Source organism: Dasypus novemcinctus, chromosome 2, assembly GCF_030445035.2.
Source record: "Dasypus novemcinctus isolate mDasNov1 chromosome 2, mDasNov1.1.hap2, whole genome shotgun sequence".
NCBI lineage: Eukaryota > Metazoa > Chordata > Mammalia > Cingulata > Dasypodidae > Dasypus > Dasypus novemcinctus.
The window spans coordinates 148,488,106-148,512,606 of NC_080674.1; the positions used below are offsets into that span (position 1 = coordinate 148,488,106).

The window sequence follows — 24,501 nt, forward strand, 5'->3', positions numbered from 1 at the left end:
ATATTTAGTCAATTTTTATAGTGAGCTTTTTAGAATCACTTCTCCTTTCCTTCTCTGCATTTTTCCCCAGTATCTTCCTTGTGGTCACCATGTGGCTTAAATTTAGCATCCTAAATCCATAACAGGATTGTTTGGTTTGATACCAACTTAACTTAAATAGCCTATACAAACTATGTTCCTATACCCTTCCATCCCCTCACTTTTATGTTGTATTTGTGACAAATTACGTATTTATACATTTGTATTAGTCAGCCAAAGGGGTGCTGATGGAAAGTACCAGAAATCTGTTGGCTTTTGTAAAGGGTATTTATTTGGGGTAGAAGCTTACAGTCACAAGGCCCTAAGGAGTCCAACTCAGGGTACCATAAGAGGTACTGTCTCACCAGACTCTGTTGCCACGTGTTGAAGCAAGATAGTGGGCGATGTCTGTGAGGGTTCACCCTTCTCAGCTGTAGGCTGGCATCAGCTTTGTCTCTCAGGGCTTCTCATCTTTTCTGTTCTCCTCAGCAGCAAACTATCCGTCCCATCTCTCTTCCCAGGATGTCTGCTCTGTCTATAGAGCTGTCTCTCTTCTTTGTTGTTCTTCTCTGTATCTACTTTTGTGTTCTTGATTGAGCGTCTGTTTATATTGCCCACCAAGGGCCTAGGGACTCAACCCCACATGCCCTAACGATGTGCTCAAATCAAAGCCCTAATCTTTATTTAATAAAGTAAAAGTGAAACCTCTTAATTTAATACAATTGAAGGGATATCACACCCAGAGGAACAGACCAGTTTACAAACAGAATCGATATTTCTTTTTGGAATTTATAAATAATATCAAACTGCCACAACATCATAAGTCTCAAAACATTGATTTATCATTACTGCTTATGCAGTCGCATTTTAGATCCTATGGGAAATGAAAAATGGTGTTACAAACCAAAAATACAATAGTACTGGCATTTATACTTACCTATGTTGTTACTTTTACCAGAGATCCTTACCTTGTGGCTTTGCTCTATTGTCTAGTGTCATTTCCTTTCAACCTGAAGAACTCCTTTCAGCATCTCATAGGGGGCTGGTCTGGATGTCCCCTTCTCTCCAGTCAAAAAAAAACAAACTGCACTTCCCCGGAGTTCTGGGCACCAACTGTATGTCCCACAGCCAGCAATCCTTTGACCAAGGCAGCTGTGATTCGACTGTTCTGCTACAGCATTCTGTAGGACAACTCTGAGCTGCCTCTACACATAGGGCAAGTTCTGAGACAGTGAACCCATGATGAGTGTGCAGGTTCAGTCCCTCAGGACACCACCATATAGTTTTGCAATGACAGATAGGCACCCAGTATGTGCATGAGATCTACTTTGCTTCCTCTGGAACCAGGAGCAGGAACCCATAATAGGAACACCAGCCATGTGAGAATGGGGACAGTCCCACAAAAGCACCATGAGATTTTACTCTTGATTCAGTGTGCTTGCTCTGTTGCAACTGTTTTCTGGAGCTTTTAGAAAGTTGTTTCTGCCAGTTCTTATTGGTTGTTAGTTTCTCTGTGGGGATGGAGCCCTGGAACATCTCATACCACCATTTTGATTGGGACAGGGCTTATACAGTGGTTTTTTTACTTGAGATTTCTTCTTTGAGCCATGGATTATTTTGATATAGGTTATTTAGTTTCCAAGTTTTTGGAAATTTTCCTATTTTTTATCAATTTCAAGTTTGATTTCAATGTGGTCAGAAAACTCACTCAAGATTTTATTCCTTTCAAATTTGTTGAGATTTGTTTTATGGCTAGGATGTCTATCTTGGTATATGTTCCGTGGCTACTTGTAAAGAATGTGTATTCTTTACACATTCTGTTGTTGTTGGGTAGAGTATTTATAAATGTCAATTAGATCCTGTTGATTGGTGATATTGAGTTCTTCTATATGCTTTCTAATTTTCTGTCTAATTCTAACAATTGTTGAGAGAGTGTTGTTGAATAGTCAGCTATAATTGTGGATCTGTCTGTTTCTGCTTTCAGTTCTGTCAGAATTTTCTTCACATATTTTGTGGCTCTGTTCTTGGTTCATATACATTTTTAGAATTGCTGTGACTTCTTGGAGAATTGACCCTTTTATCATTACATATAGTCCTTCTCAGTCTATGGCATTTTCTGATATTGGTGTAGCTACTCCTCCTTTCTTTTGATTAATGTTTACATGGTGTACCTTTTTAGCCTTTTACTTTTACTCTGCCTATATCATTTGAAGTGAGTTTCTTTGTTTTTTAATTATTTTATTTTATTCTATTTTTCAGGAGGCACTGGAAACCAAACCCAGGACCTCCCATGTAGCAGGCAGAAGCTCAACTGCTTGAGCCATATCTGCTCCCCCTGCCCCATTAAAAAAAAAAAAAGAAAGAAAAAAGTATTTATTTATTTATTTACCCCCCCCCACCCCACCCTGCTGTTTTTGCTGTCTGTGTCCATTTGCTATGTGATATTCTGTATCTCTTTCTCTTTTTGTCTTCTCTTCTCATATTTCTTCTCTAGGATTCACTGGAATTCGATCCTGGGGACCTCTGATATGGAAAGAGGTTCCCTGTCAATTGTGCCACCTCAGTTCTTGGTCTGTGCTATGATTCACCTTGACTCTTCCCTTCGTCTCTCTTCTGTTGGATCATCATCTTGCTGCATGACTCCCTTGCATGGGCACTGGCTCACTGCACCGACTCACCACCCAGGCACTCACATGGGCATTCAGCTCGCATGCGGGCACTTGCATGGGCACTTGGCTCACCACGTGCACACTCAGCTCACCACTTGGACACCCACATGGCTTGCTGTGCAGGCATGCTTTCTCTTCTTTTTCACCATTAGACCCCAGGGATTGAACTGGAGTCTCCCCATATGGTAGGTGGAGGCCTTATTGCTTGAGCCACATCCACTTCCCAAGTTTCTTTTAGAAAGCGTATATTTGGGTCATATATTTTATAGTCTACTCTGCCAATCTCTGTGTTTTAATTGGTTTGTTTAGACATTTATGTTGAATGTATTTGACATTGTGTTTTTATATTCTGATACTATGTTGAAATTTATTCATCCATTTTTCCCTTTTCAAATTTTTTCTTTTTCTTTATTTTGTACATTTAATAATTAAAAATATAAACAATTTAAAAAGAAACAAAACGCAGTTGAATAAAAACATACATTTCTCAAATGTACTTGATACATATAAAAAATTTTAATCCTATAATATGTTTCACAATATATTTGGTTCATAGTAACACAATCGCACAGTATTTGTCCTTTTGTGTCTGGCTTGCTTCACTCAACATAATGTCCTCCAGGTTTATCCATGTTGTCTTATGCTTTACTGCTTCATTTTGTCTTACAGCTGCGTCTTTACATGTTATTAATAGTTATTTTGGAGTCCTTTTCTGCTAACTCCTGTATCTTCTTCACTTTTGGAACTACTTTTATTGGTTATTTTATCCCTAGATTAGTACACGCTTTTTTCTGCCCTTTTTCATGTGTCTAGTAATTTTTATTGTAAACTATGAAACTAGTGGGTGATACCTTTGGAGGCTCTGGATTATGTCATTCTCTTTATAAGAGTGTTCAGTTTTTTTCTGACAGGCATTTAAATTATCAATGGATCACTTTCATCCTGTTGAGGGTTAATTTCAGCTTTACCCTTACTCCTAGGTTGTGTTCCTTACTCCTTGGGTATGGCATACTAGCTCTACTAAAGTCCTGGTTTTCACCACATTCTTTCTGTTCTGTCTGAGTCTGAACTCCCTTGGTCTCCAGCCTTTCAGCAACTATTCTTTGCTAAGCATCATAGTCTCATCACTGCCATGCAGAGCACAGGAGTTTGCCTAAGTATCTGAGGAGAATTTTATATAGATTTTTTTTTTAGTTTCTTCTTTGTTTTTTTTCTGGTACTGTGTGCTCTCACTTCCCAAGTCCTAGCCATCCTGGCTGCCCCATATTTTGATCTTTGTTTCCTTTACCCAGTGTGATGACCATTCTCTGATTAGCTTTATTTCCCTGTGCCATGGTTTAGATTATGCTCACTGGGAGAAAGCTGGATTGAATGTAGGATTCATCTCATTGCTCCTTTCTTTCAGTGATCATAGCCTTAGGTTGGTTGCTGCTTCTGAACAGTCACTTTATATATGTTTTCAGCATTTATGTTTGTTCATAGTAGGAGAATGTTTAATACACAGCTGCTCCTCTGCTGAGACAAGATTCTTACAATTTAAAAAAAATTAATACTGAAAAAAAACCTTTTTTTCTGTGGCAAAATAATATTGTTCACTAATATCAGAAAGTGCCTAGCACAATTTCTCTCTTAATGTATTATACTCAATATGGTAGCAGAATTTATAAAGAATCCTTAAAAATGAATTCAAATAAAACAGTGTATTGGGAGCCTGGAGGTACAGCCACAATAGCAGTTTCCTGATATGTAGATACTTAAAAATTCTTACTTTCTTTTCAGTTAGAAATATATTAAAACACCAAATAACTCAGTAGGGTGATTTAGTTAAAATATATTTTATATGTATCTGAAGTGTTAGTAAAACTAAAATTTTAATGCACAGTCAAATGCTTTTGGTTTCATGTCTACAATGATTAAAGGTAGGCTAGTCATTTAATTAAGTATGAACAAATTCTTGATAGATGCAGAAGTTTAATATTTAATTAAGATTTCTTAAAAATGAGAATTGCCCAACCATTTAAAATCTTATTTTTGTCCTAAAAATTTCTTTACTTTTGATTAACAATGTTCTGTCCATTTTTGACATGTATAACAAAAAGGATCTGGCATTATGTACCACAGCATGAGTTAAGGCCTACATAGAATTTGGTTAAGAATTTGAAACTAAAAGAAGGGTATTTTTGATGGTAGATAGAATGGATACCCTCCATGAGAATGTTTTATTGTTAATTGCCTTATTATCTGTGCAGTTAGGCCTATGGTAAAACTATTTACAAATGAATAAGATCTTGATTTCTATATCATTTAAAATTCTTTGTCTCACTGCAACAAGCTCTTACAATGAGGAAAAATATAGGGTATTATCAGTCCACAGGGGTTTACCTTGGTGACATAATCCCAAGTGGTAATGACATCACAGAATTTATTTTTTGCCAAGCCTTTGTTTCTAAAATAGATGTAATACAGTTTCTGCCCTTGAACATGACACTGAATTTGAGAATACAACTATATTTGACCTGGCAGTAGTATAAACAGTAATTACTTTGTTGATTAATTAATTTGTTGACTGTGGATTTAACCGTTTTTGAACTTCAAAGAATGTGAACATTAAAAAGTACTTGTAATATAACTGTATGTCACCAAATCTGATTCTGTTGTAAAATTTGGGACTAGCTCACAAGTAAGGTAAAATAATTTTCATAAACTTTTGGTAAGGTAGATCTCAAATGCTTATATGAACATGATAATTTATTTATTTTTTAAAGATTTATTTATTTATTTAATTCCCCCCCCTCCCCTGATTGTCTGTTCTTGGTGTCTATTTGTTGCGTCTTGTTTCTTTGTCCGCTTCTGTTTCTTTGTCCGCTTCTGTTGTCGTCAGCGGCACGGGAAGTGTGGGCGGCTCCATTCCTGGGCAGGCTGCTCTTTCTTTTCACGCTGGGCGGCTTTCCTCAGGGGTGTATTCCTTGCGCGTGGGGCTCCCCCACGCAGGGGACACCCTTGCGTGGCACGGCACTCCTTGCGCGCATCAGCACTGTGCATAGCCAGCTCCACACGGGTCAAGGAGGCCCGGGGTTTGAACCGCGGACCTCCCATATGGTAGACGGACGCCCTAACCACTGGGCCAAAGTCCGTTTCCCTGAACATGATAATTTAAAGGCATCTAAGCTGAATTCTCTTTTCCCCTTTCTTTCCTCCCTTCTGTCTTTTCCTAATCTCTTGCTTCCATTCTCCTACTTAAAAAATTTTTTTGAAACAATAACAAAATCCTTTTACTTTCTTTATTCTGAAAATCTGCAGGATGGACATGTAGAGGTTGCACGTTTGCTTTTGGATAGTGGTGCTCAAGTAAACATGCCTGCAGATTCGTTTGAGTCTCCATTAACACTGGCTGCCTGTGGAGGACATGTTGAATTGGCAGCTCTGCTTATTGAAAGAGGGGCAAATCTTGAAGAAGTTAATGATGAAGGATATACTCCCTTGATGGAAGCTGCTCGGGAAGGACATGAAGAGATGGTGGCACTACTCTTAGCACAAGGTAAAGCAGTCTTGCTTCTTTAAATATATATATATAATTTCTTTTGACTATTTTGTGTCAATACCAATGAAGTTTACTACAATTGAAAAATATTCTTTTGTGTTGATGATAAAGTAAATTATCAATACCCTGAAAAGAACCAAAGTAATAGAGAAGATAGAGATGATTATCACAATTTAGAACAATAATATGTTTATTTTAAGTCTTTGACAACTAGTTTAATCTATTTTTATGTTTTCCCCAGGAGCCAATATAAATGCCCAGACAGAAGAAACCCAAGAAACTGCTCTTACCTTGGCTTGCTGTGGGGGATTTTCTGAAGTTGCAGACTTCCTTATTAAGGCAGGGGCTGATATAGAACTTGGCTGCTCCACACCTTTGATGGAGGCTGCTCAGGAGGGACATCTGGAGTTGGTTAAATATTTGCTGGCTGCTGGTATGTGGCTTTAAAAATGCTTTTTTAGAAAAAGACTTTAACAACTGACCTTAACTTTTCCATATCTACAGAAGTTGAAAGACAGTTTCACAGTTTAACTGATCTTTCTAGTTTCCTCAGTCTCTAAAAATATCGTTTTTAAAAAGAGTTCTTGGGAGTAGATGTGGCTTGTGTGGTTGAGCGCCTGCCTCCCACATGGGAGATCCTGGGTTTGGTTCCCTATTCCTCCTGAAAAAAACAAAAACAAAACTGAAAACAAATGAAAAAGCCAACTCAGGGAAGCCGATGTGGCTCAGTAGTTGAGTACCAGCTTCCCACATACAAGGTCCTGGGTTCAATTCCCAGCCCCTGGTACCTCAAAGATTAAAAAAAAAAAAAAAAAAGAGCTCTTATTGTTGTAAATCTTTGCTTAGCAACCATAAGCCTTCTCATTGATCTTCTCTCCAGTAAATGGTTTGTGGCTTCTGAAAGGCAAAAGTTAGTTCCTTCTAGTCTCCACTAACAAGAGGAGATGGGATAACATTATAGAGGTTATAATTTGGTATTTTTAAGCCTCTTCATTTCTTGACATTTACTAAATCTTTTAAAGTGGGAATTTTATTTTCCTCTGCAAATGTACTTAGTTTTAAAATAATTTGTTATTTATAAAATAGATAGCAAACAAACTATACTCTTGGCTAATAGTATAAATAACTTAAATGTATTTTTACATAGAATATTTGTAGTTTTATAGAGCAAATTAAGGAAATACCAGGAAAAAATGATCTAGATATATATAAACATAGGTTCTTTAGAAATAATATAAAATATTTCTTTTTATTCACTTCCTATATATTGTTTAAAACTTTAGATTACAGATATTACGTAAAGGTAAGTAAAATATTTAGCTAAACTTTATTCATCCTGTTTGGGCTTTCATTGTTAAAATTAAATATAACCCAGTCTCAGTTTTTCTTTTGAATTATTACTGAAATCATTTCCTAAACCACACTGTTAATGTTTTGGATGATTGTTTAGATTTTGAGCTAGTACACAAACCAGCCATAAATCTGACCCCTTTCCTGACTCAGTACCATTAATCACTGTAGTTAGTGTTTGTATTATTCAGTTAATATTCCCCCATTCAGTAACTGTTTCCTTTTTGATAGACTTCGTCAGTGGTTTCATTTCTACATTCTTCCTACATCCTTCTCTTAAAGTTATAATGTTGTAAGAGGTTTTTTAAAGGACAGAATAAATGTTTATTAAGAAATGATTGAATACCAGACATTCTGCTTAATTCTTAGGCAACCTCTATTAATTACCACAGGACTCCATATAGTAAGAAGCATTAAGAACATTCTTATCGATAATGAAACTCTTGCACAATGATGTTATATAACTTCCTTAGTATAACTAAACTAATAAGTGACATAGCCAATATTCAAACCTGGAACTCCTGTTTTAGTTTCCTACCTGCTAAAACAAATACCATACAATGAGTAGGTTTAAACAATGGAAATTTACTGGGTTATGGTTTTGAAGATAGGAGAAATCCAAAATCTAGGCATCAGCAAGATGATGCTTTCTTCCAGAAAACTGTGGCACTCTGGGCCTGGCACCTAGGGATCCTTGGTCTTTGGCTTTTCTGTCATATGGTGACATATTCTCCTTTCTCTTCTGGGTTTCACTGACTTTCAGCTTCTGGACATTCTCCATGACTTCTCTCTCCATTTGCTTTCACTCTTCTTATAAAAGACTCCAGTAATCCATATTAAAGCCCATCCTGATTCAGCTGGGGCCACACCTTGACTGAAGTAGCATCTTGAAGAGATGTTACCTACAGTGGATCTACACCCATCAAAATGTGGATCAAGACCAAGAATATACTGTTGCCAATATAATTTAAAAAATTTTTTTATGTTTTGACATTTTTCAAAGATACAGAGAAAATAGTATAATGAACCCAAAGAACCTATAGCCCACCTTTAAAAATTTTTAATTCATAGCCAGTCTTATTTCTTCTATCCCCCATCCCCATCCTCCATTGATTTTTATAAAATTATTTGTATTTAAAATAATTAAACAGTTTTGATTTAAAATTTATTTTTAATCTGAGCATAAACTTTAAAAATAAATTTATTAAAATATCTGTAAATATTTTATTAAATATCCATAAAAGATAATCTTTTTAATAACCACAATACCATATTTTTTGGACAAAACTACTTCATAAATGGTATTTGTATACTTTCTTCAGGAGGTAGTGAATATCTGTATCTCTTCTTGTGATATAATTAGCAATTGGTGATCATCATCTAGATGCGTTAATTCATTAGGGGTTGCAAAGTGACGATATTCTGAATGTTTTTCTTCCTTTTTAACTGGAATATATCTATAAAGAGAAACTTCCTCTCATCACCTGTTCGCTTATCCTTAGGTAAACAGGTCTATAGGAATGACAGGATAGAGAAGGAGAGAGATGATTTCGGTTATGTTCAGATAATGAGATTTTGTGATCTAATTTAGGCATTTACAGACGTGTGTTGATTTTTTTCCCCTTTTATCATTTCCAAAATAATGAAATGGTCCCCTTGCATACTTCAAAATAACCAAAAGCATGTTTTTGTGTTTGATTGGACATTATTTTGAACTTTTGAATTTAAACATATTTGATGACTTTTACTCCATCATAGCCATCATTCTTTTAATGTAAAAACTGTCTAAAGATGGAACAGTTTTTTTTTCCAAAGATTTATTTATTTATCTGCCCCCACCCTGGTGGTTCTTTTTTTTAAGATTTATTTATTTATTTCTCTCCCCTTCCCTCCCGCCCTGGTTGTCTGTTCTCTGTGTCTATGTGCTGCGTCTTTGTCCGCTTCTGTTTTTGTCAGCGGCACGGGAATCTTTGTTTCTTTTTGCTGAGTCATCTTGTTGTGTCAGCTCTCCGTGTGTGCAGCACCATTCCTGGGCAAGCTGCACTTTCTTTCATGCTGGGCGGCTCTCCTTACGGGACGCACTCTTTGTGCATGGGGCTCCCCTACGCAGGGACACCCTGCGTGGAAGGGCACTCCTTGTGTGCTGAAGCACTGCACATGGGCCAGGTGCACATGGGTCAAGGAGGCCCGGGGTTTGAACCGCAGACCTCCCATGTGGTAGACGGATGCCCTAACCACTGGGCCAAGTCCGCTTCCCCGGTTGTTCTTTGTGTCTGTTTGCCGCATCGTCGTCTTTGTCCACTTCTGTTGTTGTCAGCGGCTCGGGAATCTGTGTTTCTTTTTGTTGCATCATCTTGTGTCAGCTCTCTGTGTGTGCGGCACCATTCTTAGGCAGGCTGCACTTTCTTTCGTGCTGGGCAGCTCTCCTTACAGGGCACACTCCTTGCACGTGGGGCTCTGTTATGCGGGGGACACCCCTGCGTGGCAGGGCACTCCTTGCGCACATCAGCACTGTGCATGGGCCAGCTCCACACGGGTCAAGGAGGCCCGGGGTTTGAACCGCGGACCTCCCATGTGGTAGACGGACGCCCTAACCACTGGGCCAAGTCCGCTTCCAAGATGGAACAATTTAACTATCTTTAGTCAACAAAGTTAGCTCTTAAATAATTTGGATATGATCTCACTGTGTAGTTTCTGACTGCTTACTTCCTGCTATTGCATGCTGTCCCAGGCTCTTATATATTTTCTGCCTCAGTCTTGGCATCATCCATTTCTCCAAGAAGTCCTAATTCCATTTAGTTGGAAAGGGTATTTATAGATCACTATGTAAGCTAGAGATGTTATCTCTCTTTGGTCTATCATTGTTCCTAGGCCTTTTTACATGGTTAGGAAATATATTTCTTGTAGATAAATAATTGTCAATTAGAACCACATGGTTTTAATTTAACATCAACAGCTTGAATCTGTGTTTTCTCTAGACCATACCAAAAATTTCGATTCTCAACCAAATAATTGTTCATTCGATTTATATTATAATATCAATAGAAATGCCTCAGAACATAAATTATCAGTACCCTCGATTTGGTTTCTGAACACTTTAAATTTTTTTCAGCTCTCTTATTCCTTCGGAATATCTTATTTTAGAGATGTACTAGCACAGAGCATATTTAAAGGAAAATTAGAGGGAGTGGGTATAGCTCATTGGTTGAGTGCCTGCTTCACATGTACAAGGTCCTGGATTCAATCCCTGCTACCTCCTAAAAGAAAACAAAACAAGAAGGAACATAAAGGAAATTAAAATACTTAAAATACATTATCATATTTTCAGATTTTGAGTTCATTAATTTCACCAGATTGCAAAAATGGACTAGCCAATGTAACTTACTGTGATTTTTTTTTTAATATGATTTTTTTGTTTTGTTTGCAAGGTGCTAACGTTCATGCTACAACAGCAACGGGAGACACAGCTTTAACCTATGCTTGTGAAAATGGACATACGGATGTTGCAGATGTTTTACTTCAAGCAGGGGCGGATTTAGTAAGAATTTTTATTTCAAATTTTTTTTGTGAATGTTAATACTCATATAGTCATTTATTTTTAACACTAGAAAGGACTGGTAAAGGTTAATAGTTTACATGTTTTGTACATATAACTTTTTAAATAAAGCTTGGCTAATTGTTCTAGTTAGTGCATGTATTAAATTTATTTGAAAATACCTAGTCTTTAATAGGGCATACTACTTCTCTTGTTGAGTAAAATCATTAGTTTGCTTCTTCCTCTCACGCCACTCCAGTTGACATTCCTGTACTTTTTAAACTGCCCTTTATTAGAAATATCCCAAATTCAGTGATGTGTTTACAGATTAATCTGTCACATAACTTACAATGATTTCTTTTGTTTCTCAAAGCCCTTGCAATTTAGATTTAAGCCTTTGCTGGTTAGACATTTAAAATCAAAGCTGCTATTGTTAATCATTCTCCTAACAACATTATTTCAACGTTCTATTATAGTTCTTCTTAATATTTTGTTTTGACTTTTCATATCAGATGGCAGATTCATATGTATAAATCAGAAAATTATGAGAAATTATGAATAATATCCTACTCAAAGGTTCATGCTTCTTGCTGAAATGTGTACTTTAATTTTTATTTTATGAGGCTACTTTAAACTGCTTTCTAGAGTTTCTCTCAGAATTTCCTGATATATTTCTTAAATATCTATATGAGATATAAACAGCAATGAAAGATTGTTCAATAAATAAATAAATCTTTAAAAAAAAAAAAAACTATATAAGTACTGCCTTTTAAATTATTTGCAATAACAAATGTTCCCAAATAGGTATCTGAGAACATTTGTTGGAAAATAATCATTGACTAAAATAAATATATGTGTAATTATACTATTTATTATCATATCTGCTAGTATTTCTACTAATATTATACTTACTAACTATTGTTATGGTAACACTAGCATTCATTCTTTTTTTAATCAATTTTATTGGTACATATTAATAGGGCAGACAATCCATCCAAAGTGTACAATCAATATTACTTGGTATAATCATATAGCATTCATCAATTCAGTCATTATTAGAGCGTTTTCATTATTCCAGTAATAATAATAAGCAAAAAATGGACAAACAAAACAAGCTCTACCCCTTAATAATCACCTCTCAATCTATGCTTCCCCTGCCATACTAAAGCTGCTCTTCTGTTTCTGTCTAGTTTGTTTTTATATTTTGTATTGATAAAGTCAAACAATTTTCACACTTTATTTTTTTTACTCTTAATGAAAGATTATTAATGTATTATTATACACTACAGTCCATATTTTGCTTTGGTTGTAACATTAATGTACATTTTTTCAGTTTCAAGGAAAAATTACCCGTATTTATATTTCACATGAAGTTTCACTACACTATACAGTCCCATGTTACACTTTTTAGCCTTCTAGTAATATATGTGACCTTAGACTTTCCCTCTTAACCACTGTCATACCTATGTATTAGCATTGCTAGTTAACAAACAGTATGATGTGCTTTCACCATTTCTATTCACTTCCAAAGGTTTATGAACCACTTTTTTACCAATTCTGCACAGATTTGGTAAAATAATTCATTCTTATTAATCAGGATCTGCCCCATCTGTTTAAAAGTTCTTAGAGGTACACTTTTTTATTTGAGAATGACGACAGAAAGATAAATTTAGTAGATAATCTTTTACCTTCTTTTTCTTTTCTTCGAGTTGCTTTTGGTCATCTAAAATTTTTTATTTTTATTTTCTTTTATTTATTCCTCTCCCTTCCTCCTTGTTGTCTGCTGTGTCCATTCACTGTGTGTTCTTCTGTGTCTGCTTGCATTTTCCTGCAGCACTGGGAAACTGTGTCTCTTTTTTTGTTGCATCATCTTGCTGCATCAGCTCTCCGTGTGTGCGGCAACACTCCTGGGCGGACTGTGCTTTTTTCACACGGGGCAGCTCTTCTTGTGGGGCACACTCCTTGTGCGTGGGGGACCCCTACACAGGGAAACCCCTGCATGACATGGCACTCCTTGCCAGCTTACCACACAGGTCAGGTGGCCCTGTGGATTGAACCCTGGACTCTCCATATGGTATGCAGATGCTCTATCAGTTAAGCCACGTCTGCTTCCCTAAAATTTTTTAAGAAATCTTATATACTATAAACAAAGTTTAATACTCTTATCCTCCTAATTCTTATCTGGATTCTCTCTTCCTTCTTCCATTTTTCTACAGTAGAATCACTCCCTTAGCCTATTTGTTAGAAATTCTTCCGAAAACATTTAATAGCAAAAAGAGTAAATATCTGTTAAGTGTGCTGTGATATACAGCAAAACTTTAATTTTGACTGAGTTAAAACTTTGTTATGAAATATTTTGAAATATTTTAATTTTATAGTCTTCAGCACCTGAACACCTAGAGTTAGATTAATAGAGTATTTGTAATTAGAGTTCCTTAAAAAGTTCTTTTAAATGGACAGATGAGAACTATTTGAGTTTACCATATTTATTTACTTTCAAAGTAAGATCAAAGAGAGTCCATAGGAATGGATGTAACTCTGTGGTTGAGTGCCTGCTTTCCATATACTAGGTCCTGGATTCAATCCCCAGTACCTTCTTGGATAGAGTGGATGGATGGTTGGATGGATGATAGATGGATGGATGGAGGGATGGATGGAGGGATGGAGGGATGGAGGGATGGAGGGATGGAGGGATGGATAGATTAGATAGATGCCCAGATTAGTACATATCTTATTATTAGAGTGAGGTAACCTTTTATTCTAACAGTTATTTTCCTTTTTTGCAGTCTCTCTTTGCATTCATATTTGCATGTAATTGTAATCATAGTATAATACAGTTTTCTGTTTTTTACTGTGCATTCCATCATAATCTTTTCCATATTACTATATTCTTTATATATTTAGTTTTTGCATAATATTCCAGCAATTTGATGAACCATAATCTAGTTCACTTACAATTGAACTTTTGACTTGCTTTTCATTCTTTACTAGTATGAATACTGTTAAATTTAACAACTTCATGTGCATAGCTTTTTTATTCTTTTAAATTATTTCATATATTGATTTTAGCCTTTTAAATATGTTGCCTATGCCATTCTTTTGCTGTCTGTGAAGAAATGTCTCAATTTTAATATTAGTTCTTTCCTTGTTATAAAAAAGTAGTACTTGTTCTTTGTAGAAATCATGGCAAGTGTGGGAAAGTATAATAAGTTTGATATTTAAAACCTATAAATGAATTTTACAATTTCAAGCTTTTCTGTAGGCCAAGGGAAAGAAAAAGTCCTCTTCAAGAACAGGAAATGATAGTCCATCAAAGAGTGATGAAGGTCCTGAGAAAATGTGACTGATAATTCTTACTAGCTGGATATAACAAGGCAGTAGCTCCTTACTTATCCTCCATTCTTTGCTGCCATTTCCTTGTATCTGTTTTAGGCTGTATTAATTTCTAGTGTATTCCTAGCATCCCATAGGTGTGTTCTTAATGTTTAGGTTTGCTTGTTCTTTAAGTAAAATAGATTTTTTGTAGGCTAGCCTAAGAACCTTGATTTTGGGAAAATTTATTTTTACCCTCGGTTTTAAATAAAGATGTTGAATTCAACCTTTGGAACATAATCTGGACCAACCTCTATGCTTTGTTAGATTTTAGAGCTTTTATCTCATTTTCAGGGTTTGATACTATATTTTTCTTTATAAAACAAATTAAAAACTGCTGTTTCCCATTCTTTAAAATATTCTGGACCAGAATCAGGATATTAATTATGGTTTTAAGAAAATTTTAAGCCAACCATTTTCTTGCATTGTTTCCTGAGATAAAATGAGAAGTTTTAGAGCTTTTCCTTCTAAATGTGTAGTAGGCATAATTTACAGCTTATTTTTCAAGGAAAATTAGAATTTTTTTCATTTATTGCTTTAAAAAAAGCCCTTAGCCAGAACTAATGGCATACTTGAGCATTTTCAGATAGATCCTCAAAATATGTGCATATTCTAATTGCATTTTTGAAACTTAGTTATTTGAAATTTAAATCTTATTTAAAAATTTTAATTATAGATTATTTATCATTAGTAGCACATTGAATATTCATCCATTCAGAAAAGGTAGATTATATTTTGGCTCATCAATGTAAAACTTTTTTACTAGTTTGATTCTTAAGTAAACCATTTAAAGTGTTCCTTTTAAAAATCCAAAGTTAAGTGAAATGAAAGTTTTCCTTTAATCCATAGTTTTTAAAAAGTTCTCCTTCTTTAGCATATATAATTGCTTAGCTGCTCCATAAGGATAGTGTTTACTTAAGCAGCAAACCTTGAACAAATGACTAAATCCATATCTTCCTGCCATTAGTATCTCTTGTTACCATTGTAAGGGGAATCACTGTATTTTTAAATAAAGATTCTTCCCTTTTGTGTTTTTCTCTGCATAGTATCTTTTTTTTTTTTTTAACTCGGGTTTGTTTTTAGATTTTGGTGTGATTACAGGTATCACATGTTATAAAGCCATTGTAAGAAAGCTAATAAAACACATCTGCATTCTGTAGTACTTATAAACTAAAAGAAATTTATTTTTAAAATATCCTGTAGAAACCACTTTATCGTGTTTCTCCAAAGAAAATATTTCATTATTGTTAATGGCTTTGCAAAGGGTGTTACTGAACTGCTTAACTAGTAATAACCAGTGAATACTATTTAAAAGCTGAAGTTGATCAACTGCCATAGTCTTTGAGGCAACTTCTCTGGTGTCCTGTATCATTACTCTAGGCCATTTTCTGCATTGTTGGTCTTTAGACCAGAATCCAGTGTTTGACTATTTCATTCCTGTTCTCTATTTTTATAGCTTACTTCTAAAGCACATATGGCTTGACTTCTTTTACTAGAGTCCTCTAGGCCCCCTTTACTATTAGTTCACAGGTTCAAGGCAGATAATTTGCATAGTTAAAATGCTTAACAATATAATTTGGGTTATAAAACACACTACTCTGCTTTCTTTCTTTCTCTTGCTTGCTTTTAATTTCTACCCACTTTGATGCTCATTTTTCTCTGGTTTCCATGTCCAGACATTTTGTTTATAGACATGATCCTTGACTATGAAAGACGATTGCATCAGGGTCAGAACTTTCAAAGGCCTCAATTATAGTAGTTTAGATTTCAGGTTACCATCACTTATGTTTGGTTGGCAACATTGCATTGGCTAATATCACAGAGTTGTTTTTGTTTTTTTTTTTTTAAAGATTTATTTATTTATTTAATTCCCCCCCCCCTCCCCTGGTTGTCTGTTCTTGGTGTCTATTTGCTGCGTCTTGTTTCTTTGTCCGCTTCTGTTGTCGTCAGCGGCACGGGAAGTGTGGTACAGAGTTGTTTTGATTTGGTTTTTGTGCTTTTTAAACCATTTGTGAAGATGGTAGAATGGCATCTTTCCCTTTTCATTAAGGCATGTTTCAGCATTAAAACTTGGATACATTTATTAAGACAGGAGAAATATTTGTATTTTATTCAAATATATTGGCTAACAAAGCTAAAGTTAGAATGGGAGAAACAGTAATCTATAAATCAGGTAACTAAGTATTCCTTTCTTGTCCCTAGCTCCTTGGTCTATCTTTTATTTCTAGAAAGGTGTGCCATATTATAACTGATTAGCAGGTTCTGAACACAAGGAATATTTCCCATAGTAAACAACTGGCATAAATATTAGAGAAAAGTTTAGCTATGCTCGTGTAGATAGGTTTTGTGATCCAGTATAGCGTTTTTATAGACATGATTAGCTATTAACGAAATGGAGGGAACCGATGTAGCTCAAGTGGTTGAGCACATGCTTCCCACAAAATCTCAGATTTGATCCCAGTACCTCCTAAAAACAAAACAAACAAATGGAAAACCACCTCTTATTGGGGAGCAGATGTAGGTCAGTGATTGATCACCTGCTTCACATGTACAAGGTCCTGGGTTCAATCCCCAGTACCTCCTGAAAAACAAAAAAAGATCTACTGAAAGGAAGAAATGCTTGTGAAAGCATCCCATAAGCCTGTATCTGAATGAAAATCTGAGTGACAGTGGCTTCATTTACTTCACTGTTTAGGAAGAATTGATACTACTGAATATTAGACAAGATACCTAAATTTTCATCGTAGCCATCAAATCACTGATCTTTAAGCAAATGCTTGCCTCAATATTCTCATCTGTAAAATTAAAGTTAATTTATCTCCCATACTATACTATTTTACCAAGGCCATGTAAAAGTAATTTAGAATTTGGAAGAGAGTCAATATAGTGTAGTGGAAAGAACCTTTTACTGTGCAGGAAAATATTAGACTTGGGTGCTTTCTTTGGCTATGCAAATCACTTAAATTCTCTATCCTTTTAAAAAACAATGGTCCACATGGTCTTTAATGGACCAGAATCTTTAATAACCTGGCTAAAGAAATCTTATTGTATGATTTCTAAAGAACAAGTTAACTACTACCTGTCTAGAGGAATTAGATAGACTGGAGGGTCTTGAGTTCTTTGTTAGCCCAAGAAAGTGTAAAGTGCTATGAGATCTTCAAAGAAAGTAAATTAAGATAGAGATCATTTTAATTACTGATAATGGTGATGTGTGTTATGTGGAATTATTTTTATCTCTTAAAAATCTTTGTATGTACTAGATGTATCCTAAACAACCCAGGTATAGCAATTTGGGAGTTATTTAAAATTAACAATTCACAAATTTAGCTTGTTATAAAGTATTTTTTCAGATTATTTTAATAGATAAAAGTTATTACTCTAAATATACATTTGATTTACTGGGATTGCCCCAATAAAGAATGCTAAATCATAATCACTTCCACTGTAAGTCCTTTTTCTATCAGCATTTTTTAAAAAGATTCCTTCCTTCCTTCCTTCCTTCCTTCCTCCCTCCCCTCTCCTTCCTTCCTTCCTCCCCTCCCCTCCCCTCCCCTCCCTCCTTCCCTCTTCTTTCTCTCCCCTTCCCCCTCCCCCCAGTTGTCTGCTCTCTGTGTCCATTCACTGTGTTCTTCTGTGACCGCTTCTATCCTTATCAGTGGCACCGGGAATCTATGTTTGTTTTTGTTGCGTCATCTTGTTGTGTCAGCTCTCCATGTGTGCAGCGCCATTCTTGGGCAGGCTGCACTTTCTTTCGCGCTGGGCGGCTTTCCTTATGGGGCGCACTCCTTGTGTGTGGGGCTCCGTTATATGGGGGACACCTCTGCATGGCAGGGCATTCCTTGCACGCATCAGCACTGCACATGGGCCAGCTCCACACTGGTCAAGGAGGCCCGGGGTTTGAACTGTGGACCTCCCATGTGGAAGGTGGATGCCCCATCCATTGGGCCAGGTCCGCTTCTCTCTATCAGCATTTTATCCTGTTTGACTACTGTCAAAGAAGTAGGAAGATTCTCCTTGATGTTGGTTTTTCTGTTTTAAGTAAGCATTTTTCCTCTTTCCTTGTGAAATACTAAATTTAGTCAAGAATATAGTCTCTCCAGTAATCGGTATTATTTTATTATAATTCATTTTTCCTATAGTTAAAGTTTGTTGTAGTAAACTTGTTGTACATCCTATTCTTCTTACATGCCTTCAAACTTTTCAAGATGTCCTTTCTTTGGAATTGTTTTTTCAGTTTTGGCTTTCAAATGTACATAAGCAATGTTCAATGAGAAACAAAGAATTTAGAATGTCAGTTTTCTTTATGGTATTTGCCATTTTGGAGATAGAGCTGGAAGAAGGAAAAAATTACCCAAGGCCATGAATAGAATTTGTTTTTGCTTTATGGTGAATCTATTTTAGATGAAGCGGGTCAGAGAAAATAAATAGAACTAACCTGAAGAAATAAGGTAGGCAAACAGTGTTGCTAATTATGGATTCTTTGCAATATTGAGTAATAATTGATAGACAGTTTGCTGAATATAGAATTTTTGGTTGGCAATATTTTGCTTTTGGCACTTTAAATAGGTCTTCCCACTGCCTTCTTGCCTACGTAGTTTCAGATGAGAAATTTGCACTTAATTTTTTCTTTCATTATTTTACTTAGAGAAATTGTGAGCTTACAAAACAATCATGCATAATGCTGCACTTAATCTTATTGCGGGTCCCTTTTATGTACACATTGCTTTTCTCTTGAGGGTTTCCGAATTCTCTTTCTCTTTGCCACTTGAAAGTTTGATTATAAGATGGTATGATATGGGTCTATTTGGGTTTATCCTCTTTGGAGTTTGCTGAGCATTTTGGATGTGAATTGTCATGTCTTCACTAAATTTGGGAAGTTTTTAGCCATTTTTTCTTAGAATATCCTGTCTGGCCCTTTCTCTCCTCTGTCCCTTCTGTGACTCCCACAATTGTATATTTGTACACTTGATGGAATCCCACAAGTTCCTCATGCTCTGTTCCGTTTTCTTCATTCTTTTTTGTCCCACAGACTGGATGATTTCAGTTGTCTATCCTAAAGCTCACTGATTCTTTCTTCTGCCAGCTCCAATCTGCTGTTAAACCCCTCTGGAGAATTTTAAATTTCTTTTATTCTGGTCTTCAGCTCTATTTCATATCTTTTCATAATTTCCGTTTCTCATTTGATATTCTCTTTGGGTTCATCTATCCTTTTCTTAATTTCCTTTAGCTCTTGGAGCCTATTTAGGTACATTTTTAAAAAGTCTTTCTCTGGTAAGTGCCAGGTCTGGTCCTCCTTACTGATAGTTTCTAGTGCCTTATCTTTCTGCCTTTCATGGGCCATTGTTTGTGTGTTCCTGAGTGTTTTGTAATCTTTTGTTGGGACCTGGACCTTTTGATATTTTCATTTATTATCTCTGGAATTTAGGCACGGAGATGTCTCTTCCTTAAGCTTGTATCCAGCTAATGTTATGACAGCTTTCCTTGAATGCCAAGCTAAAGAAAAAAAAAGAAAACACTTTTCCCAGTCTATTTCAGATTGACCTGTGCAAGTGCTCTCCTTCAGGGTTTATCCATACAATTACTTTATAAAATAGCTCCAGGCCAAAACATAGGGGCCTCCGTGGTCCTTTCTGTCACATATCTTGTTTTTGGCATGTGCGTTTTACTCCTAGGGATTCCTTCATTAACACAAATAAAAATATCACTTCCTCACTAGGAAACAGTTTCCTCACTGTCCCAGGCACTATACTGTATGTCCTACACCTAGCAACTCTTTACCCCAGGCAACCACATGACTGCTCTAGTAGAGCTCTGTGAGCTGCCTTCTACACACAGGGCAAGTTCTGGGAAAGCAGGTCCCTCTTAAGCCACCATCGGACAGGTTGGGCCAAACAGTCCCAATATGTACATAAAGATTACTCTGCTCCCTCTGGAATGCCACATTGAATTAAAATTGATCCTATGAAAAGCATTTATTTTCCTCATTCTCGTGGCTGAGATTTTGTTAAAAATCAAAGGAAGTTAATAATTATAATAAATATTTTTCCTATTTTTAAATAGGTATACATTTAAATGGTTCAAAATTCACAAAGTGTAAAAGTATCCTCTGGGTACCCAGTTACCTTCCTCACTCATTCACTCCCTTCCTTCCTCCCTCCCTCCCTCCCTTCCTTCTTTGGAATAGTTTAAATTTTCTAACTTCTGGTCATAGTGCCTGTGTTTGCTTAATTTTTAAAAAATTTCTCACTGAGTTCCAGGTATCCCTATGAGCTACTAATTAATTGCTTCCAAAGCTTTGGTGAACTACAGAAACTACTGCTATAACTCCAGAAACATTTCTGGAGTTATCATTTACAAATGCAAATTTTGAAATATCTTGTTAATTTCATAATAAAAAATAACAAATCTAGTTTTTAAGATCAAGTATTCAGACAGTACCTATTGACTTCATTCTGAAAGTCAAGGAACTGAATGTATTTTCCACCAAAAGATTTTCATGAGTTATAAGTGCATTCAGTGTTACCTTACCAGTCTTTCACATTATATATCTTCTTAATTCCTGAGTTCCTTTTAACTTAATTCAACTTTTGGTTGATTGGTAATGATATTTTGATATGGTTTTATTTTCCCAAAAAAATAAAAAAGTTCACAGGCACTTGGATTTCTGAGAAAACTGTATCTTATATTTATAAATGCATTTAATTGTATATGAAATTAGTGAATCATTTGGTTTTTCTCCTCAAAATAATATCTGCTATCTTCTGGTACTGAAAATTGCTACACTCTACTAGATTATTCCCTGCTATATAGAAGTGACTAGGTTTTTCTGCCAGGATTATCATAAGAGTCTTTCATTCTTAGACATCTGTGATTTCACCAGGATGTATCTTGGTGTTGATTATTCCTTATCAGTTTTTCTTGCTTTCTGTATGTAGATTTTAGGGTTTTTGTTTGTTTGTGTGTGTGTGTGTTTTTTTAAGGCTTTCTTCCATTATATATCTGTGTTGTTTTTTTTTTTTTAAGATTTATTTATTTATTTCTCTCCCCATCCCCCCCCCCCCCCCCCCGTTGTCTGTTCTCTGTGTCTGTTTGCTGCTTGTTCTTCTTTGTTCGCTTCTGTTGTTGTCAGCAGTACGGGAATCTGTTTCTTTTTGTTGTGTCATCTTGTTGTGTCAGCTCTCCGTGTGTGTGGCACCATTCCTGGGCAGGCTGCACTTTCTTTCGCACTGGGCGGCTCTCCTTACGGGGCGCTTTCCTTGTGCGTGGGGCTCTCTTATGGGTGGGATACCCTTGCATAGCACGACACTCCTTGCGTACATCAGCACTGCGCATAGGCCATCTCATCACAGGGGTCAAGAGGCCCTGGGTTTGAACCCTGGACCTCCCATGTGGTAAGTGAATGCTCTATCCATTGAGCCAAATCCATTTCCTGGTACAATTTTAATGTGTTTTTTTAATTAGAGAAGTTGTGGGCTTACAAAACAATCATGCATAACACGCAGAACTCCCTTATATCAAGTTCCACCAACACCTTGCATTGTTATAGAACATTTGTTACAGATTATGAAAGAACATCATCAAACTGTTACTACTAACTGTGGTCCATTGCTTACATTTGATATATTTTTTCCATACGACTCCCCAATTATTAACACAATGTATTGGTATTGTATATTTGTTTTGTACATGTGAGAACACTCTCATATTTGTACTGTAACCACATTCCATTTTCTACCAGATAGTTCACTGTATTATACTGTCCCCTACTTTGTACAAGCCATCCTAAGTATACACTCAGTGGCTGTCAGTTTCATCACAGAGTTGTGCAGTCACTGCCTCAGTAAATTTTTGAGCATTTTTCTTAGTCCAATAGAAAAAAATCCCATACCTATAGTACCTTCTTTGGCATTGATGCAAGAATATTACATTATTGCTGCAAACTATAGTCCATAAGTTACATTAATTGTGTTTTTCCATGCATCACCATGTTCTTACTACCTTGTAATAGTGATGTGCATTTGTTCTAGTTCATAGAAGAACATTTCTTGTGTATTAACCACAGTTCTCATCTTTCACCAGGTTCACTGTGTTATACATTCCATAGATTATTCCCTAGCTTACTTTCAGGTGACATTTACCTCCTTAGAATACCCCTTTCAGCTATAATCACTTTTTTTTTTTTTAAGATTTATTTTTATTCTTTCATTTATTTCTCTCCACTTCTCCCCCTCCCCCATTGTATGCTCTCTGTCACATTTATAAATCAGCAGTGTTAGTTATACTCAATATAATGTGTTACCATCAACTCTATCCATTTCCCTACTTTTATAGTCAAGTTAATTAAAAATTCTTTATAAATTAAGAATCAGTACCCTTTCCTGGCCCTCATCCTATCTCTTAGTTACCCACAGTCTAGATTTTAAATAAACGCCATGTGTTTATTCTTTATATTTAGTTCATATTAGTGAGACCATACAGTATTTGTCATTTGTGTCTGGCTTATTTCATTGAGCGTAACATCCTCAGGGTTCAACCATATTGTCATATGTGTCCCAATTTCATTTTTTACAGCAGCATAGTATTCCTTTGTATGTATGTACAACAATTTTGTTTATCCATTTATTGGTTCAGACACTTGGGTTATTTCCATCTCTTGGCAGTTGTATATAATACCACTATGAATATCAATGTGTAAATATCTGTTCACATTCCTGCTTTCAGTTCTTCTGGGTATATTTGTAGGAGAGGGTTGCCAGGTCATATGGCAGTTCTATGTTTAGCTTCCTGAGGAACCACTGAACTGTTTTCCATAGAGGCTATACCATTCTACATTCCCATCAACACTGAAGAAGTGTTCCTATTTCCCCACATACTCTCCAGCACTTAGAGTTTTGGGTTTTTTTTTCCTTTTAATAGCCATTCTGTGAGATGGAAGATGATATCTCATTGTTGTTTTGATTTACATTTCTCTAATAGCTAGTGATAGTCAACATTTTTGCTTGTGCTCTTTTGCCATTTGTATTTCCTTCTCTAAATCGTTAGCCCATTTTAATTGGATTGCTTGCCCTTTTATCTTTGAGTTGTATGGATCTCTTTATATAGCATGGAAATCAAGCTCTTATCAGATATGTGGCTTCCAAGTATTTTCTCTCATTGAGTGGGCTGCCTTTTCACCCTCTTGACAAAGTCCTTTGAAGCACGAAAGAGTTTAAGTTTGAGAAGGTCCCATCTATCCATTTTTCCTTTATTGCTTATGCTTTAGGCGTAAGGTTTAAGAAACCACCATCTACCGCTAAGTCTTGAAGATGTTTCCCTACATTTTCTAGGAGTTTTATGGTTCTAGCTTTATATGGAAGTCTTTGATCCATTTTGAGTTAATTTTTGTAGAAGGTCTGAGATAGGGGTCCTCTTTCTTTTGGCTGTGGATAGCCATTGCTCCCAGCACCATTTGTTGAATAGACTTTTTGGGCCCAGCTGGGTGGGCTTGACAGCCTTGTCAAAAATCATTGAACCATAGATGTGGAGGTCTGTTTCTGAAGAATTAGTTCAGTTCCTCTGGTTTATATATCTATCTTTATGCCAGTTCCATGCTGTTTTACCATTGTAGCTAAGTAATATGATCTAAAGTCTGAAAGTGAGAGTCCTCCAACTTTGTTCTTTTTTAAGATGTTTCTGGCTATTCAGGGCTCCTTACCCTTCCAAATAAATTTGTTAATGGCATTTCCATTTCTTTAAACAAAGGCTGTTGGAATTTTTATCGGTATTACATTGAATTTGAAATCAATATTTATTTTTCTAGTCCATGAACACGAATTGTCCTTCCATTTATTTAGATCCTCTTTGATTTTTTTTTTTTTTTTAGTAATGCATTATAGTTTTCTGAGTATAGGTCCTTTACGTCCTTAGTTAAGTTTATTCCTAAATATTTGATTCTTTTAGCTGCTATTGTCAATTTTTTCCCTGACTTACTCCTTGGATTGCTCGTTACTAGAGTATAGAAACACTACTGAATTTTG

General features: G+C 35.9%; 1 protein-coding gene across 4 annotated transcripts in view; it reads left to right on the forward strand.

The window, feature by feature from the left end:
- ANKHD1 (ankyrin repeat and KH domain containing 1) overlaps positions 1 to 24,501 on the forward strand; it is a 153,332-nt gene that overhangs the window by 69,017 nt on the left and 59,814 nt on the right. For all 4 annotated transcript variants that reach the window (XM_004477843.5, XM_058279788.2, XM_012519396.4 and 1 more), the window contains exons 8-10: positions 5,988 to 6,225; positions 6,470 to 6,661; positions 11,007 to 11,116. In XM_004477843.5, the coding sequence (XP_004477900.2) occupies positions 5,988 to 6,225; positions 6,470 to 6,661; positions 11,007 to 11,116 (540 nt within the window). The remainder of the gene's footprint in view (positions 1 to 5,987; positions 6,226 to 6,469; positions 6,662 to 11,006; positions 11,117 to 24,501) is intronic.